Below are 20,364 nucleotides of genomic sequence, written 5' to 3' on the forward strand. Positions count from 1 at the left end.
GGGAGTTATAAAAAAATAATTGAATTGAGATATAGCAATAGTGTTTTGAGGGGTTAGTTTTGCTCTCTACCTTCTCAAAGTGGAAAATATGTGATTGATATGAAGAACCATTCTTAGAATCATAAAATGCTTCCGGTTTGTGTTTTTAAAAAAAAAAATTCTTGCCCTTCTTTAGTCCAACTTAGGATTGTTGCAGTGAGAACGGGGATTACTTTGGGAGTGGAGGTGAATGGGTATTTTAATAACATGGTTTATGAATATGTGTTTATATTATTTTGATCTTTCGATTCCAAAGAACAAAACCAATATATTGTTTTAAGAAGATCTTGTTTTTGGAAAGTATTGTTTTAGGAAGCTTGAATCCTAATTTTTCTCTACTTTAAAAGCTAATTTTGTACCTATGTATGTACAAGTGTGTATAGATATATATATGGAGAGACAGATGCGGTTAAGCCCAATTAAAATGAATTAAATACGTTCTGGTTCTATTTTTGTTATATTTTATATTTTATAAAATTTGAAACACTTGTCATAATTTTATTATGCCACCTACTGAGTAAGTAGAAACTCCCTACTCACCGGTGAGTAGTAGGCAATATGTAAAAAGGGATAATGCAATAGGAAAAAAGAAGGGAGTGGCTTCCCTAAAAATAACTAAAAAAAGATATTGTACAAACTATACAAGAAGCAAATAGGGATAAAATAAAATAAAAAAATAAAAAATAAAAATGAAAAAGAGGCCGTGCAACCCATAGGCTAGAAAACAGACAGAACCGTTAACAAACAATTTAGGGATAACTTCAAAGTCCAAACTGAAGCATGCAAGAGAGCAAGAGAAAGGATTCGGTTAATTATTATTTTGGCTTGAATATGAAAGTGAGCAAATTAAAACAAGTTGAGTAATGCTACGTTGATTTTTCTTTTCTTTTTTTATTTTTTAATATATTTTTTTGGAGCGATTTCAATAAATAACAAGAATTTTTAGTCAATAATATAAAGTCTTTCTTCTCGAAATTTCCATGCTTTTTCTAACATGTTTTAAAGTTTGACTTGCCAATGATCGAATGGAACCACATGCACCATACACATGACTAGCAAATATGAATAATGAAGGTGTGAATAAGTGATTCGAAAATGAGTACGGCAGTTATTATAATTACCTTAATAGAGAGAGTTTTTGTCACATCAAGTCTATTCTATAGACGAGCAAAAACATTTTTTTTATATATCATTTTCCTTCAAAATATATTGTTGACAAAATTTTAGGAGTAAAAGCAAACACATTAATTTTGTCAATAAAGTGAATAAAGCATGTTTATTAATTAATTTGGCATAAGATGATCATGACTTGGACAAGCTCTTTACAATCGTCCTTGCATCAATAGAGAAGTCACCAATGAGAGTATTCATCTGCTTCAAGGCTTTTATGCCGTGTTCATCGCAGGTTTCAGAAGCAATAGAAGCATCTTCAGTGTATCTCCCCGCGTCTTCATATCTCCCCTGATCAAAATTTGACAGACCTTCGTCGGTTATGCCAAACTCAACTTGGTCATAACTATCTCTACAGTCCTCCAGGTCTTGCTTGTAACCAGGGTCAGTTGCGTTACGAAGCAGTTGGCTAGCGTGTAAAGAAATGTCATGGCACTTTGCTGCTGTGATTTGCATGGCAATCCTCGCTAGGCTGGTTTTGTTACTAGCGGTGATGCTTCGAGGGTCTGATGCTAAAACTGAAAAGCAAACATTGGAATACGGGGTGGTTTTGCAAATGGCTCTTATTAAGGACATGTCAGCTGAGACGAAGGATTGACTGAAAAGAAAAAGAGAAACCATCAGGAGAGAGATACAGCTCTCATGACTCGCCATTTTGACTTCTCTTCTTTTCTACCTGGGTCGAGAAGGGAAGATGAGTACGTAATATTTTGACAATCATACATGTATTTATAGCCCTACTTTTCCATATTAATTGTCATTTTTATATTAGTTATATATTTTCTTAAAAAGTTATAATAATAAAAGATATGGTGTGGACTACCATATTATTATGTTATCATCTATGCCCCGTCATAATGGTCCAATTCTACACTTCACACTTTTTAAGACAACAAAATTTATTATAATACTTTATTAGACAGGCAAAAGATACATGTCCCAATTTGCCCTTTCCTTTTAAAAGTTTTGTTTCGACTAAGTCCAAAATTGAATGACTTTCAAGAGACATTTAATGGGTCCACCCATTTTGAGATTTTAATTATTTTATTAAATCAAAAGAAAAATTTAGGGAAGGAAAAAAAAAATCAAAAGAAAAATTTTGGAAATAAAAATTTTAGAGGGATATTATATAGATTTTCTCACATATATATGTAAAATTACTACAAAAAAATGCTATATATATTACACTTGGTGGAGCCAAGGCAGGGGTAGATACTGCAAATTAGTTATCACTTGTTTTTCATGGGTAAAGTTCAGTGTGTGTGAGGGAGTGAGAAGGTCAATTTAGACCTTTCAAGTTTCTAATATATTAGGATTAAGATATATAATAAAGAAATGAGGGTATAAATATTCACATCTTTTTAAGGATGTTAGAGACGGAAAAATAATTTGGGGTGTGAGTAATAGTTATTTTCAAAAATTGTTTTAATGTGATATTTGACCAAACCTAAAAGGGTGTTACTGAAATTAACACTTCATTTTATTTCCGATAGTTGTTTTTCTGTTGAATAAATTATTTTATTTGTCATAAAAAAAATACAAAAAAAGGGTAAAAAATTTCATTAGTTATGATATTATGTAAAAGGACAATACTTGCCCACTCACCAGTGAGTAAGCAATTTCTACTGACTAGGTATGTGGCATAATAAAATTATAACAAGTGTCCTAAAATTTATAAAATATAAATATAACAAAAATAAAATTAGAACTGGTTTGACCCATTTTTAATTGGATTCACAGTATCTTTTACAATTTTCCTCTAGTACACTGTATACATCCTCAACCACTATCCCTATAAATATCAGAATATGTGTATGGGAGTTATAAAAAAATAATTGAATTGAGATATAGCAATAGTGTTTTGAGGGGTTAGTTTTGCTCTCTACCTTCTCAAAGTGGAAAATATGTGATTGATATGAAGAACCATTCTTAGAATCATAAAATGCTTCCGGTTTGTGTTTTTAAAAAAAAAAATTCTTGCCCTTCTTTAGTCCAACTTAGGATTGTTGCAGTGAGAACGGGGATTACTTTGGGAGTGGAGGTGAATGGGTATTTTAATAACATGGTTTATGAATATGTGTTTATATTATTTTGATCTTTCGATTCCAAAGAACAAAACCAATATATTGTTTTAAGAAGATCTTGTTTTTGGAAAGTATTGTTTTAGGAAGCTTGAATCCTAATTTTTCTCTACTTTAAAAGCTAATTTTGTACCTATGTATGTACAAGTGTGTATAGATATATATATGGAGAGACAGATGCGGTTAAGCCCAATTAAAATGAATTAAATACGTTCTGGTTCTATTTTTGTTATATTTTATATTTTATAAAATTTGAAACACTTGTCATAATTTTATTATGCCACCTACTGAGTAAGTAGAAACTCCCTACTCACCGGTGAGTAGTAGGCAATATGTAAAAAGGGATAATGCAATAGGAAAAAAGAAGGGAGTGGCTTCCCTAAAAATAACTAAAAAAAGATATTGTACAAACTATACAAGAAGCAAATAGGGATAAAATAAAATAAAAAAATAAAAAATAAAAATGAAAAAGAGGCCGTGCAACCCATAGGCTAGAAAACAGACAGAACCGTTAACAAACAATTTAGGGATAACTTCAAAGTCCAAACTGAAGCATGCAAGAGAGCAAGAGAAAGGATTCGGTTAATTATTATTTTGGCTTGAATATGAAAGTGAGCAAATTAAAACAAGTTGAGTAATGCTACGTTGATTTTTCTTTTCTTTTTTTATTTTTTAATATATTTTTTTGGAGCGATTTCAATAAATAACAAGAATTTTTAGTCAATAATATAAAGTCTTTCTTCTCGAAATTTCCATGCTTTTTCTAACATGTTTTAAAGTTTGACTTGCCAATGATCGAATGGAACCACATGCACCATACACATGACTAGCAAATATGAATAATGAAGGTGTGAATAAGTGATTCGAAAATGAGTACGGCAGTTATTATAATTACCTTAATAGAGAGAGTTTTTGTCACATCAAGTCTATTCTATAGACGAGCAAAAACATTTTTTTTATATATCATTTTCCTTCAAAATATATTGTTGACAAAATTTTAGGAGTAAAAGCAAACACATTAATTTTGTCAATAAAGTGAATAAAGCATGTTTATTAATTAATTTGGCATAAGATGATCATGACTTGGACAAGCTCTTTACAATCGTCCTTGCATCAATAGAGAAGTCACCAATGAGAGTATTCATCTGCTTCAAGGCTTTTATGCCGTGTTCATCGCAGGTTTCAGAAGCAATAGAAGCATCTTCAGTGTATCTCCCCGCGTCTTCATATCTCCCCTGATCAAAATTTGACAGACCTTCGTCGGTTATGCCAAACTCAACTTGGTCATAACTATCTCTACAGTCCTCCAGGTCTTGCTTGTAACCAGGGTCAGTTGCGTTACGAAGCAGTTGGCTAGCGTGTAAAGAAATGTCATGGCACTTTGCTGCTGTGATTTGCATGGCAATCCTCGCTAGGCTGGTTTTGTTACTAGCGGTGATGCTTCGAGGGTCTGATGCTAAAACTGAAAAGCAAACATTGGAATACGGGGTGGTTTTGCAAATGGCTCTTATTAAGGACATGTCAGCTGAGACGAAGGATTGACTGAAAAGAAAAAGAGAAACCATCAGGAGAGAGATACAGCTCTCATGACTCGCCATTTTGACTTCTCTTCTTTTCTACCTGGGTCGAGAAGGGAAGATGAGTACGTAATATTTTGACAATCATACATGTATTTATAGCCCTACTTTTCCATATTAATTGTCATTTTTATATTAGTTATATATTTTCTTAAAAAGTTATAATAATAAAAGATATGGTGTGGACTACCATATTATTATGTTATCATCTATGCCCCGTCATAATGGTCCAATTCTACACTTCACACTTTTTAAGACAACAAAATTTATTATAATACTTTATTAGACAGGCAAAAGATACATGTCCCAATTTGCCCTTTCCTTTTAAAAGTTTTGTTTCGACTAAGTCCAAAATTGAATGACTTTCAAGAGACATTTAATGGGTCCACCCATTTTGAGATTTTAATTATTTTATTAAATCAAAAGAAAAATTTAGGGAAGGAAAAAAAAAATCAAAAGAAAAATTTTGGAAATAAAAATTTTAGAGGGATATTATATAGATTTTCTCACATATATATGTAAAATTACTACAAAAAAATGCTATATATATTACACTTGGTGGAGCCAAGGCAGGGGTAGATACTGCAAATTAGTTATCACTTGTTTTTCATGGGTAAAGTTCAGTGTGTGTGAGGGAGTGAGAAGGTCAATTTAGACCTTTCAAGTTTCTAATATATTAGGATTAAGATATATAATAAAGAAATGAGGGTATAAATATTCACATCTTTTTAAGGATGTTAGAGACGGAAAAATAATTTGGGGTGTGAGTAATAGTTATTTTCAAAAATTGTTTTAATGTGATATTTGACCAAACCTAAAAGGGTGTTACTGAAATTAACACTTCATTTTATTTCCGATAGTTGTTTTTCTGTTGAATAAATTATTTTATTTGTCATAAAAAAAATACAAAAAAAGGGTAAAAAATTTCATTAGTTATGATATTATGTAAAAGGACAATACTTGCCCACTCACCAGTGAGTAAGCAATTTCTACTGACTAGGTATGTGGCATAATAAAATTATAACAAGTGTCCTAAAATTTATAAAATATAAATATAACAAAAATAAAATTAGAACTGGTTTGACCCATTTTTAATTGGATTCACAGTATCTTTTACAATTTTCCTCTAGTACACTGTATACATCCTCAACCACTATCCCTATAAATATCAGAATATGTGTATGGGAGTTATAAAAAAATAATTGAATTGAGATATAGCAATAGTGTTTTGAGGGGTTAGTTTTGCTCTCTACCTTCTCAAAGTGGAAAATATGTGATTGATATGAAGAACCATTCTTAGAATCATAAAATGCTTCCGGTTTGTGTTTTTTAAAAAAAAAATTCTTGCCCTTCTTTAGTCCAACTTAGGATTGTTGCAGTGAGAACGGGGATTACTTTGGAAGTGGAGGTGAATGGGTATTTTAATAACATGGTTTATGAATATGTGTTTATATTATTTTGATCTTTCGATTCCAAAGAACAAAACCAATATATTGTTTTAAGAAGATCTTGTTTTTGGAAAGTATTGTTTTAGGAAGCTTGAATCCTAATTTTTCTCTACTTTAAAAGCTAATTTTGTACCTATGTATGTACAAGTGTGTATAGATATATATATGGAGAGACAGATGCGGTTAAGCCCAATTAAAATGAATTAAATACGTTCTGGTTCTATTTTTGTTATATTTTATATTTTATAAAATTTGAAACACTTGTCATAATTTTATTATGCCACCTACTGAGTAAGTAGAAACTCCCTACTCACCGGTGAGTAGTAGGCAATATGTAAAAAGGGATAATGCAATAGGAAAAAAGAAGGGAGTGGCTTCCCTAAAAATAACTAAAAAAAGATATTGTACAAACTATACAAGAAGCAAATAGGGATAAAATAAAATAAAAAAATAAAAAATAAAAATGAAAAAGAGGCCGTGCAACCCATAGGCTAGAAAACAGACAGAACCGTTAACAAACAATTTAGGGATAACTTCAAAGTCCAAACTGAAGCATGCAAGAGAGCAAGAGAAAGGATTCGGTTAATTATTATTTTGGCTTGAATATGAAAGTGAGCAAATTAAAACAAGTTGAGTAATGCTACGTTGATTTTTCTTTTCTTTTTTTATTTTTTAATATATTTTTTTGGAGCGATTTCAATAAATAACAAGAATTTTTAGTCAATAATATAAAGTCTTTCTTCTCGAAATTTCCATGCTTTTTCTAACATGTTTTAAAGTTTGACTTGCCAATGATCGAATGGAACCACATGCACCATACACATGACTAGCAAATATGAATAATGAAGGTGTGAATAAGTGATTCGAAAATGAGTACGGCAGTTATTATAATTACCTTAATAGAGAGAGTTTTTGTCACATCAAGTCTATTCTATAGACGAGCAAAAACATTTTTTTTATATATCATTTTCCTTCAAAATATATTGTTGACAAAATTTTAGGAGTAAAAGCAAACACATTAATTTTGTCAATAAAGTGAATAAAGCATGTTTATTAATTAATTTGGCATAAGATGATCATGACTTGGACAAGCTCTTTACAATCGTCCTTGCATCAATAGAGAAGTCACCAATGAGAGTATTCATCTGCTTCAAGGCTTTTATGCCGTGTTCATCGCAGGTTTCAGAAGCAATAGAAGCATCTTCAGTGTATCTCCCCGCGTCTTCATATCTCCCCTGATCAAAATTTGACAGACCTTCGTCGGTTATGCCAAACTCAACTTGGTCATAACTATCTCTACAGTCCTCCAGGTCTTGCTTGTAACCAGGGTCAGTTGCGTTACGAAGCAGTTGGCTAGCGTGTAAAGAAATGTCATGGCACTTTGCTGCTGTGATTTGCATGGCAATCCTCGCTAGGCTGGTTTTGTTACTAGCGGTGATGCTTCGAGGGTCTGATGCTAAAACTGAAAAGCAAACATTGGAATACGGGGTGGTTTTGCAAATGGCTCTTATTAAGGACATGTCAGCTGAGACGAAGGATTGACTGAAAAGAAAAAGAGAAACCATCAGGAGAGAGATACAGCTCTCATGACTCGCCATTTTGACTTCTCTTCTTTTCTACCTGGGTCGAGAAGGGAAGATGAGTACGTAATATTTTGACAATCATACATGTATTTATAGCCCTACTTTTCCATATTAATTGTCATTTTTATATTAGTTATATATTTTCTTAAAAAGTTATAATAATAAAAGATATGGTGTGGACTACCATATTATTATGTTATCATCTATGCCCCGTCATAATGGTCCAATTCTACACTTCACACTTTTTAAGACAACAAAATTTATTATAATACTTTATTAGACAGGCAAAAGATACATGTCCCAATTTGCCCTTTCCTTTTAAAAGTTTTGTTTTGACTAAGTCCAAAATTGAATGACTTTCAAGAGACATTTAATGGGTCCACCCATTTTGAGATTTTAATTATTTTATTAAATCAAAAGAAAAATTTAGGGAAGGAAAAAAAAAATCAAAAGAAAAATTTTGGAAATAAAAATTTTAGAGGGATATTATATAGATTTTCTCACATATATATGTAAAATTACTACAAAAAAATGCTATATATATTACACTTGGTGGAGCCAAGGCAGGGGTAGATACTGCAAATTAGTTATCACTTGTTTTTCATGGGTAAAGTTCAGTGTGTGTGAGGGAGTGAGAAGGTCAATTTAGACCTTTCAAGTTTCTAATATATTAGGATTAAGATATATAATAAAGAAATGAGGGTATAAATATTCACATCTTTTTAAGGATGTTAGAGACGGAAAAATAATTTGGGGTGTGAGTAATAGTTATTTTCAAAAATTGTTTTAATGTGATATTTGACCAAACCTAAAAGGGTGTTACTGAAATTAACACTTCATTTTATTTCCGATAGTTGTTTTTCTGTTGAATAAATTATTTTATTTGTCATAAAAAAAATACAAAAAAAGGGTAAAAAATTTCATTAGTTATGATATTATGTAAAAGGACAATACTTGCCCACTCACCAGTGAGTAAGCAATTTCTACTGACTAGGTATGTGGCATAATAAAATTATAACAAGTGTCCTAAAATTTATAAAATATAAATATAACAAAAATAAAATTAGAACTGGTTTGACCCATTTTTAATTGGATTCACAGTATCTTTTACAATTTTCCTCTAGTACACTGTATACATCCTCAACCACTATCCCTATAAATATCAGAATATGTGTATGGGAGTTATAAAAAAATAATTGAATTGAGATATAGCAATAGTGTTTTGAGGGGTTAGTTTTGCTCTCTACCTTCTCAAAGTGGAAAATATGTGATTGATATGAAGAACCATTCTTAGAATCATAAAATGCTTCCGGTTTGTGTTTTTAAAAAAAAAAATTCTTGCCCTTCTTTAGTCCAACTTAGGATTGTTGCAGTGAGAACGGGGATTACTTTGGGAGTGGAGGTGAATGGGTATTTTAATAACATGGTTTATGAATATGTGTTTATATTATTTTGATCTTTCGATTCCAAAGAACAAAACCAATATATTGTTTTAAGAAGATCTTGTTTTTGGAAAGTATTGTTTTAGGAAGCTTGAATCCTAATTTTTCTCTACTTTAAAAGCTAATTTTGTACCTATGTATGTACAAGTGTGTATAGATATATATATGGAGAGACAGATGCGGTTAAGCCCAATTAAAATGAATTAAATACGTTCTGGTTCTATTTTTGTTATATTTTATATTTTATAAAATTTGAAACACTTGTCATAATTTTATTATGCCACCTACTGAGTAAGTAGAAACTCCCTACTCACCGGTGAGTAGTAGGCAATATGTAAAAAGGGATAATGCAATAGGAAAAAAGAAGGGAGTGGCTTCCCTAAAAATAACTAAAAAAAGATATTGTACAAACTATACAAGAAGCAAATAGGGATAAAATAAAATAAAAAAATAAAAAATAAAAATGAAAAAGAGGCCGTGCAACCCATAGGCTAGAAAACAGACAGAACCGTTAACAAACAATTTAGGGATAACTTCAAAGTCCAAACTGAAGCATGCAAGAGAGCAAGAGAAAGGATTCGGTTAATTATTATTTTGGCTTGAATATGAAAGTGAGCAAATTAAAACAAGTTGAGTAATGCTACGTTGATTTTTCTTTTCTTTTTTTATTTTTTAATATATTTTTTTGGAGCGATTTCAATAAATAACAAGAATTTTTAGTCAATAATATAAAGTCTTTCTTCTCGAAATTTCCATGCTTTTTCTAACATGTTTTAAAGTTTGACTTGCCAATGATCGAATGGAACCACATGCACCATACACATGACTAGCAAATATGAATAATGAAGGTGTGAATAAGTGATTCGAAAATGAGTACGGCAGTTATTATAATTACCTTAATAGAGAGAGTTTTTGTCACATCAAGTCTATTCTATAGACGAGCAAAAACATTTTTTTTATATATCATTTTCCTTCAAAATATATTGTTGACAAAATTTTAGGAGTAAAAGCAAACACATTAATTTTGTCAATAAAGTGAATAAAGCATGTTTATTAATTAATTTGGCATAAGATGATCATGACTTGGACAAGCTCTTTACAATCGTCCTTGCATCAATAGAGAAGTCACCAATGAGAGTATTCATCTGCTTCAAGGCTTTTATGCCGTGTTCATCGCAGGTTTCAGAAGCAATAGAAGCATCTTCAGTGTATCTCCCCGCGTCTTCATATCTCCCCTGATCAAAATTTGACAGACCTTCGTCGGTTATGCCAAACTCAACTTGGTCATAACTATCTCTACAGTCCTCCAGGTCTTGCTTGTAACCAGGGTCAGTTGCGTTACGAAGCAGTTGGCTAGCGTGTAAAGAAATGTCATGGCACTTTGCTGCTGTGATTTGCATGGCAATCCTCGCTAGGCTGGTTTTGTTACTAGCGGTGATGCTTCGAGGGTCTGATGCTAAAACTGAAAAGCAAACATTGGAATACGGGGTGGTTTTGCAAATGGCTCTTATTAAGGACATGTCAGCTGAGACGAAGGATTGACTGAAAAGAAAAAGAGAAACCATCAGGAGAGAGATACAGCTCTCATGACTCGCCATTTTGACTTCTCTTCTTTTCTACCTGGGTCGAGAAGGGAAGATGAGTACGTAATATTTTGACAATCATACATGTATTTATAGCCCTACTTTTCCATATTAATTGTCATTTTTATATTAGTTATATATTTTCTTAAAAAGTTATAATAATAAAAGATATGGTGTGGACTACCATATTATTATGTTATCATCTATGCCCCGTCATAATGGTCCAATTCTACACTTCACACTTTTTAAGACAACAAAATTTATTATAATACTTTATTAGACAGGCAAAAGATACATGTCCCAATTTGCCCTTTCCTTTTAAAAGTTTTGTTTTGACTAAGTCCAAAATTGAATGACTTTCAAGAGACATTTAATGGGTCCACCCATTTTGAGATTTTAATTATTTTATTAAATCAAAAGAAAAATTTAGGGAAGGAAAAAAAAAATCAAAAGAAAAATTTTGGAAATAAAAATTTTAGAGGGATATTATATAGATTTTCTCACATATATATGTAAAATTACTACAAAAAAATGCTATATATATTACACTTGGTGGAGCCAAGGCAGGGGTAGATACTGCAAATTAGTTATCACTTGTTTTTCATGGGTAAAGTTCAGTGTGTGTGAGGGAGTGAGAAGGTCAATTTAGACCTTTCAAGTTTCTAATATATTAGGATTAAGATATATAATAAAGAAATGAGGGTATAAATATTCACATCTTTTTAAGGATGTTAGAGACGGAAAAATAATTTGGGGTGTGAGTAATAGTTATTTTCAAAAATTGTTTTAATGTGATATTTGACCAAACCTAAAAGGGTGTTACTGAAATTAACACTTCATTTTATTTCCGATAGTTGTTTTTCTGTTGAATAAATTATTTTATTTGTCATAAAAAAAATACAAAAAAAGGGTAAAAAATTTCATTAGTTATGATATTATGTAAAAGGACAATACTTGCCCACTCACCAGTGAGTAAGCAATTTCTACTGACTAGGTATGTGGCATAATAAAATTATAACAAGTGTCCTAAAATTTATAAAATATAAATATAACAAAAATAAAATTAGAACTGGTTTGACCCATTTTTAATTGGATTCACAGTATCTTTTACAATTTTCCTCTAGTACACTGTATACATCCTCAACCACTATCCCTATAAATATCAGAATATGTGTATGGGAGTTATAAAAAAATAATTGAATTGAGATATAGCAATAGTGTTTTGAGGGGTTAGTTTTGCTCTCTACCTTCTCAAAGTGGAAAATATGTGATTGATATGAAGAACCATTCTTAGAATCATAAAATGCTTCCGGTTTGTGTTTTTTAAAAAAAAAATTCTTGCCCTTCTTTAGTCCAACTTAGGATTGTTGCAGTGAGAACGGGGATTACTTTGGAAGTGGAGGTGAATGGGTATTTTAATAACATGGTTTATGAATATGTGTTTATATTATTTTGATCTTTCGATTCCAAAGAACAAAACCAATATATTGTTTTAAGAAGATCTTGTTTTTGGAAAGTATTGTTTTAGGAAGCTTGAATCCTAATTTTTCTCTACTTTAAAAGCTAATTTTGTACCTATGTATGTACAAGTGTGTATAGATATATATATGGAGAGACAGATGCGGTTAAGCCCAATTAAAATGAATTAAATACGTTCTGGTTCTATTTTTGTTATATTTTATATTTTATAAAATTTGAAACACTTGTCATAATTTTATTATGCCACCTACTGAGTAAGTAGAAACTCCCTACTCACCGGTGAGTAGTAGGCAATATGTAAAAAGGGATAATGCAATAGGAAAAAAGAAGGGAGTGGCTTCCCTAAAAATAACTAAAAAAAGATATTGTACAAACTATACAAGAAGCAAATAGGGATAAAATAAAATAAAAAAATAAAAAATAAAAATGAAAAAGAGGCCGTGCAACCCATAGGCTAGAAAACAGACAGAACCGTTAACAAACAATTTAGGGATAACTTCAAAGTCCAAACTGAAGCATGCAAGAGAGCAAGAGAAAGGATTCGGTTAATTATTATTTTGGCTTGAATATGAAAGTGAGCAAATTAAAACAAGTTGAGTAATGCTACGTTGATTTTTCTTTTCTTTTTTTATTTTTTAATATATTTTTTTGGAGCGATTTCAATAAATAACAAGAATTTTTAGTCAATAATATAAAGTCTTTCTTCTCGAAATTTCCATGCTTTTTCTAACATGTTTTAAAGTTTGACTTGCCAATGATCGAATGGAACCACATGCACCATACACATGACTAGCAAATATGAATAATGAAGGTGTGAATAAGTGATTCGAAAATGAGTACGGCAGTTATTATAATTACCTTAATAGAGAGAGTTTTTGTCACATCAAGTCTATTCTATAGACGAGCAAAAACATTTTTTTTATATATCATTTTCCTTCAAAATATATTGTTGACAAAATTTTAGGAGTAAAAGCAAACACATTAATTTTGTCAATAAAGTGAATAAAGCATGTTTATTAATTAATTTGGCATAAGATGATCATGACTTGGACAAGCTCTTTACAATCGTCCTTGCATCAATAGAGAAGTCACCAATGAGAGTATTCATCTGCTTCAAGGCTTTTATGCCGTGTTCATCGCAGGTTTCAGAAGCAATAGAAGCATCTTCAGTGTATCTCCCCGCGTCTTCATATCTCCCCTGATCAAAATTTGACAGACCTTCGTCGGTTATGCCAAACTCAACTTGGTCATAACTATCTCTACAGTCCTCCAGGTCTTGCTTGTAACCAGGGTCAGTTGCGTTACGAAGCAGTTGGCTAGCGTGTAAAGAAATGTCATGGCACTTTGCTGCTGTGATTTGCATGGCAATCCTCGCTAGGCTGGTTTTGTTACTAGCGGTGATGCTTCGAGGGTCTGATGCTAAAACTGAAAAGCAAACATTGGAATACGGGGTGGTTTTGCAAATGGCTCTTATTAAGGACATGTCAGCTGAGACGAAGGATTGACTGAAAAGAAAAAGAGAAACCATCAGGAGAGAGATACAGCTCTCATGACTCGCCATTTTGACTTCTCTTCTTTTCTACCTGGGTCGAGAAGGGAAGATGAGTACGTAATATTTTGACAATCATACATGTATTTATAGCCCTACTTTTCCATATTAATTGTCATTTTTATATTAGTTATATATTTTCTTAAAAAGTTATAATAATAAAAGATATGGTGTGGACTACCATATTATTATGTTATCATCTATGCCCCGTCATAATGGTCCAATTCTACACTTCACACTTTTTAAGACAACAAAATTTATTATAATACTTTATTAGACAGGCAAAAGATACATGTCCCAATTTGCCCTTTCCTTTTAAAAGTTTTGTTTTGACTAAGTCCAAAATTGAATGACTTTCAAGAGACATTTAATGGGTCCACCCATTTTGAGATTTTAATTATTTTATTAAATCAAAAGAAAAATTTAGGGAAGGAAAAAAAAAATCAAAAGAAAAATTTTGGAAATAAAAATTTTAGAGGGATATTATATAGATTTTCTCACATATATATGTAAAATTACTACAAAAAAATGCTATATATATTACACTTGGTGGAGCCAAGGCAGGGGTAGATACTGCAAATTAGTTATCACTTGTTTTTCATGGGTAAAGTTCAGTGTGTGTGAGGGAGTGAGAAGGTCAATTTAGACCTTTCAAGTTTCTAATATATTAGGATTAAGATATATAATAAAGAAATGAGGGTATAAATATTCACATCTTTTTAAGGATGTTAGAGACGGAAAAATAATTTGGGGTGTGAGTAATAGTTATTTTCAAAAATTGTTTTAATGTGATATTTGACCAAACCTAAAAGGGTGTTACTGAAATTAACACTTCATTTTATTTCCGATAGTTGTTTTTCTGTTGAATAAATTATTTTATTTGTCATAAAAAAAATACAAAAAAAGGGTAAAAAATTTCATTAGTTATGATATTATGTAAAAGGACAATACTTGCCCACTCACCAGTGAGTAAGCAATTTCTACTGACTAGGTATGTGGCATAATAAAATTATAACAAGTGTCCTAAAATTTATAAAATATAAATATAACAAAAATAAAATTAGAACTGGTTTGACCCATTTTTAATTGGATTCACAGTATCTTTTACAATTTTCCTCTAGTACACTGTATACATCCTCAACCACTATCCCTATAAATATCAGAATATGTGTATGGGAGTTATAAAAAAATAATTGAATTGAGATATAGCAATAGTGTTTTGAGGGGTTAGTTTTGCTCTCTACCTTCTCAAAGTGGAAAATATGTGATTGATATGAAGAACCATTCTTAGAATCATAAAATGCTTCCGGTTTGTGTTTTTTAAAAAAAAAATTCTTGCCCTTCTTTAGTCCAACTTAGGATTGTTGCAGTGAGAACGGGGATTACTTTGGAAGTGGAGGTGAATGGGTATTTTAATAACATGGTTTATGAATATGTGTTTATATTATTTTGATCTTTCGATTCCAAAGAACAAAACCAATATATTGTTTTAAGAAGATCTTGTTTTTGGAAAGTATTGTTTTAGGAAGCTTGAATCCTAATTTTTCTCTACTTTAAAAGCTAATTTTGTACCTATGTATGTACAAGTGTGTATAGATATATATATGGAGAGACAGATGCGGTTAAGCCCAATTAAAATGAATTAAATACGTTCTGGTTCTATTTTTGTTATATTTTATATTTTATAAAATTTGAAACACTTGTCATAATTTTATTATGCCACCTACTGAGTAAGTAGAAACTCCCTACTCACCGGTGAGTAGTAGGCAATATGTAAAAAGGGATAATGCAATAGGAAAAAAGAAGGGAGTGGCTTCCCTAAAAATAACTAAAAAAAGATATTGTACAAACTATACAAGAAGCAAATAGGGATAAAATAAAATAAAAAAATAAAAAATAAAAATGAAAAAGAGGCCGTGCAACCCATAGGCTAGAAAACAGACAGAACCGTTAACAAACAATTTAGGGATAACTTCAAAGTCCAAACTGAAGCATGCAAGAGAGCAAGAGAAAGGATTCGGTTAATTATTATTTTGGCTTGAATATGAAAGTGAGCAAATTAAAACAAGTTGAGTAATGCTACGTTGATTTTTCTTTTCTTTTTTTATTTTTTAATATATTTTTTTGGAGCGATTTCAATAAATAACAAGAATTTTTAGTCAATAATATAAAGTCTTTCTTCTCGAAATTTCCATGCTTTTTCTAACATGTTTTAAAGTTTGACTTGCCAATGATCGAATGGAACCACATGCACCATACACATGACTAGCAAATATGAATAATGAAGGTGTGAATAAGTGATTCGAAAATGAGTACGGCAGTTATTATAATTACCTTAATAGAGAGAGTTTTTGTCACATCAAGTCTATTCTATAGACGAGCAAAAACATTTTTTTTATATATCATTTTCCTTCAAAATATATTGTTGACAAAATTTTAGGAGTAAAAGCAAACACATTAATTTTGTCAATAAAGTGAATAAAGCATGTTTATTAATTAATTTGGCATAAGATGATCATGACTTGGACAAGCTCTTTACAATCGTCCTTGCATCAATAGAGAAGTCACCAATGAGAGTATTCATCTGCTTCAAGGCTTTTATGCCGTGTTCATCGCAGGTTTCAGAAGCAATAGAAGCATCTTCAGTGTATCTCCCCGCGTCTTCATATCTCCCCTGATCAAAATTTGACAGACCTTCATCGGTTATGCCAAACTCAACTTGGTCATAACTATCTCTACAGTCCTCCAGGTCTTGCTTGTAACTAGGGTCTGTTGCAGTACGAAGCAGTTTGTTGGCGTATAATGAAATGTCATGGCACTTTGCTGCTGTGATTTGCATGGCAATCCTCGCTAGGCTGGTTTTGTTACTGGCGGTGATGCTTCGAGGGTCTGATGATAAAACCTAAACACAAACTTCAGATTCCTCGGTGGTTTTGCAAACAGCTCTTATTAGAGACACGTCAGCTGAGACGAATGATTGACTGAAAAGAAAAAGAGAAACCAGGAGAGAGATACAACTCTCATGACTAGCCATTTCTTCTCTTCTTTATATTCTTTTCTATCAAGGCCGAGAAGGGAAGATGAGTACGTACTATTTTGACAATCATACATGTATTTATAGCCCTACCTTTCCATATTAATTGTCATTTTTATATTATTATATATTTTTAAAAAAAGTTATAATAATAAAAGATATGGTGTGGACAGCCCTACCTTTCCATATTAATTATATATTTTCTTAAAAAGTTATACTAAATATGGTGTGGACTACCATATTATAATGTTATAATAATAATATAGCCCTACCTTTCCATATTAGTTTTCGGATTAGTCTTTCCTTTTTGAAATGTTATAAATTAGTTCTTACATTTAAAAAATTAAAGTAAAATAAATGTTATATTTTCTTAATTATCATTTCTACAAAAATCTTGCAACTGAGTAATGAGTATATTTAAACATAAAAGAATAATTTAATAATTTTAAAACATTTACAGGCACATACATACAATTAATAGTGTGTAGGTTTTAAAATTATTAAATTATTCTTTTAAGTTTAAATATACTCATTACTCAGTTGGAGATTTTTGAAAAAATGATAATTATGAAAATATAACATTTATTTTACTTTAATTTTTTAATGTAAGAGCTAATTTATAACGAGCAAGTGTTGGGTATCCCAGGGATAGATCTGATGTAGTATCCCCAGATTGCTTATAAACCCTTCTATTCTGGATAATATTTAATTTGTACCTCAAAACTTTCGGCTAAATATGAAAATACCCTTAAATTAAAATTTTCTTTCAAGAATGGTGCCATGGAAGGAAAGAGATCGAGTACACCTGGTGCATTGACTGCATAATCTAGTAACAAGCTCTCTTCTTAACCAGCTTGAGGATCTGACTTTTGTAGTTTTTAATTCTTGTTTGTTTGACTGTTTAGGAAGCTCTCAGGTCAAGAGGCCTGAAGGATGATACAACCTGCCTAGTTGTTGATATTAGTCCATTTGATCACCCAGTTTTGCCCCCAACACCTAGGAAGAAACCACCTCTGTTCAGTTCAATTATGTTTGGGAAGAGATCTCATAATGCTATGAACAAAGCAACAAAGCTTTCTGCTTGCAGAAATGTATGCATTCACAACTTACCTTAGTATAGTACAGCAGACACTATCAAACATTACAAGTGTGAAGAATTCATATAGTTTAATGAATTTTTTTTGCCTCAATTGTTTGATTACTGGTCTGTTTTTTTTTTTTTTTTCTTTTTTTTTTTTTTTTTTTCTTGGTTAAGTTTTGGTTACTGGTCATCTTAGGTACTATTGTGTGCATTGTTTGCTGTTCACTTGTATTTGTGCCAGTTTTGGATATCTTTTGGCAACTAAGTTCCGTTGATGAAAAAATTGTTTGTGTAAGCAATAATTTTAGTTTCCATGTCTTTAATGCTTTAAGGTACTTCCGAAATTGTGATAGTAATTCAATCAGAATTAGTAGCTGTGAATGTTCTCATTTTCTCCCATCTTTTAATTTAGTGTTTTCACATAGCTAGAATTAGTCATCACATGTTATTGTCAGCTAAAAGTGACTTTGCCAGTTGATAGGCTCGACTCAATGAAATAGTTTCCCAACTATATGGAATCAGTTACATCAATCCTGTTTCGTCAAAGTTTATATATATATATATATATATATTAACGTTCTCCATATGATAAACTAACTGCAAGGGGGATCCATGGTTGAATAGGGAGTCACGATATTATATTGTCATTTCTAGGTTAACTTGGATTACATTTTTTCTCTCGTGTCACTGGAAAATCATTAAAAGACTGAAATTTTGAAGGGATGATTGCACAACCTAGTTTCGTGATATTACCACACTAACTAGTTGTAATCATATTATGTATGTCATTTTAAGCGTAAATTAGATAAATTTTTTCTTTCTTTAATTTTTTCGGTATGTGTGCGCTTGGGAAACCTTAGTATATAAAACTCTTCAAAGGACGATGTCATAGCACTAGTTTTGTGATATATATATACACACACACACACACATATATAAGAAGTAATGTTTCATTAAGGGACTCAAGAGGGGAGCGCTCCCAAGGAGGAATAGATAAGGCCAAGAGGGCCAATTATCCTCTCAAGCTATCTACAAAATCAACAAATTCCTCAGAAGATTTACAAATTCGTCCATTAATCCAAAAGAAAAAGGAACACAATATGGTGTATACTCAGCCTTATTAATGGAGCAGAATCATTTATACTCAGCCTTTTTAATTCATCTTGGATTCATTTAGATAATGACCTTTGATGTCAATGGGGGTACCAGGAATTGGTTCTTAAAATAGACAGTTTGTGATGGACTGATGCTGTTATGTAGCCTTTCTTGATAAGGAGATAGTTGGATGATAAGGATATAATTGAATGATACATAAAGTAGTCCCTCATATAGATAAAATTTCAAGACTAAGCTCCTACTCTTATAACATCTTCCATGATGATATCTCAACGATCCTCAAAAACTGGTGAAACCTCAAGAGTAGGAGCTTAGTCTTGAAATTTTATCTATAGAGGAAAGACATCAATACATCTCTATACGGCAGATGCCTTTCTTGATCTCTTCCCCGGCAAATGTCTATAAACGGCATCAGATTTCTCTCTGGATGATACGTTTCTACTAAATTCAACTGATCCAGGCCTACCGGTAAAGATGACAAAAATTCTATCCTCTTGTCAGTACAACGTAGATTATATTTGTCAATGGAGCAGAATCATTTATACTCAGCCTTATTAATTCATCTTGGATTCATTAAAGATTATGTGTTTGAAGATGTTGTATCAATGTCATCTGTATTCTGAGAGCAGTGGCTCGAAACCTAAAGACAATGAAAATTCAAAATGTTTTTATTTATTTAGTCACAGAAATCAATTGTCAAATTCTTATATTGAATACATTTTTATCAAATGACAAATACTTGTATTGAATGCAGTTGTATTCCAATCCTCTGGGTTGGGGAATTTTATTTCAAAAATGTTTTGACTATTCCTTGTGAAATAATGGGGACGTTCCCTCCATTATCAGTTAGTAGTTCTTTATTAGAGATGAAACTCGCGCACAATTGCTATAGAAAATTGAGAAATTCTTTCAGCTGTTATTATTATTATTATGTCAAGATTTGATTGGCCCTTTAAGTACACATTTGCTTCCAATTGTCCTGTTCTCATACTTGTATTGAATGTACGTAGAAATGTCTTCTTAAACATCAACCAACCTTTTAGTAAGACAAGTCAAAGTTAAATGGGATAATAATATCTTTTTATAAGTAAAAAGTAGTTTTATACAACTGAAAATTAATTTTTAGAATGTGAGTGAAAAACACACCAAAAATTTAAAATGTGAGTGATAATAATTTTCAAA

At 31.4% G+C, this 20,364-nt stretch overlaps 5 protein-coding genes across 5 annotated transcripts; all 5 read right to left on the reverse strand.

Annotated features, from left to right (window-relative positions):
- Nucleotides 1-1,341: 1,341 nt before the first annotated feature.
- Nucleotides 1,342-1,863, reverse strand: LOC132295980 (cell wall / vacuolar inhibitor of fructosidase 2-like). Its single transcript, XM_059794237.1, has one exon. The coding sequence runs from the start codon at nucleotides 1,861-1,863 to the stop codon at nucleotides 1,342-1,344; it is 522 nt and encodes a 173-aa protein (XP_059650220.1).
- A 2,503-nt stretch (nucleotides 1,864-4,366) lies between these two features.
- LOC132295981 (cell wall / vacuolar inhibitor of fructosidase 2-like) lies at nucleotides 4,367-4,888 on the reverse strand. Its single transcript, XM_059794238.1, has one exon. It carries the CDS (start codon nucleotides 4,886-4,888, stop codon nucleotides 4,367-4,369), a length of 522 nt encoding a protein of 173 aa, XP_059650221.1.
- Nucleotides 4,889-7,391: 2,503 nt separating this feature from the next.
- LOC132295982 (cell wall / vacuolar inhibitor of fructosidase 2-like) lies at nucleotides 7,392-7,913 on the reverse strand. Its single transcript, XM_059794239.1, has one exon. It carries the CDS (start codon nucleotides 7,911-7,913, stop codon nucleotides 7,392-7,394), a length of 522 nt encoding a protein of 173 aa, XP_059650222.1.
- A 2,503-nt stretch (nucleotides 7,914-10,416) lies between these two features.
- Nucleotides 10,417-10,938, reverse strand: LOC132295983 (cell wall / vacuolar inhibitor of fructosidase 2-like). The gene has a single exon (XM_059794240.1). The coding sequence runs from the start codon at nucleotides 10,936-10,938 to the stop codon at nucleotides 10,417-10,419; it is 522 nt and encodes a 173-aa protein (XP_059650223.1).
- A 2,503-nt stretch (nucleotides 10,939-13,441) lies between these two features.
- Nucleotides 13,442-13,963, reverse strand: LOC132295984 (cell wall / vacuolar inhibitor of fructosidase 2-like). The gene has a single exon (XM_059794241.1). It carries the CDS (start codon nucleotides 13,961-13,963, stop codon nucleotides 13,442-13,444), a length of 522 nt encoding a protein of 173 aa, XP_059650224.1.
- Between the last annotated feature and the right edge of the window lie 6,401 nt (nucleotides 13,964-20,364).

This window comes from Cornus florida, unplaced genomic scaffold (assembly GCF_030987335.1).
Source record: "Cornus florida cultivar Cherokee Brave unplaced genomic scaffold, ASM3098733v1 CherokeeBrave_3.0.0_Hap2_Chr02, whole genome shotgun sequence".
NCBI classification, from domain to species: Eukaryota; Viridiplantae; Streptophyta; class Magnoliopsida; order Cornales; family Cornaceae; genus Cornus; species Cornus florida.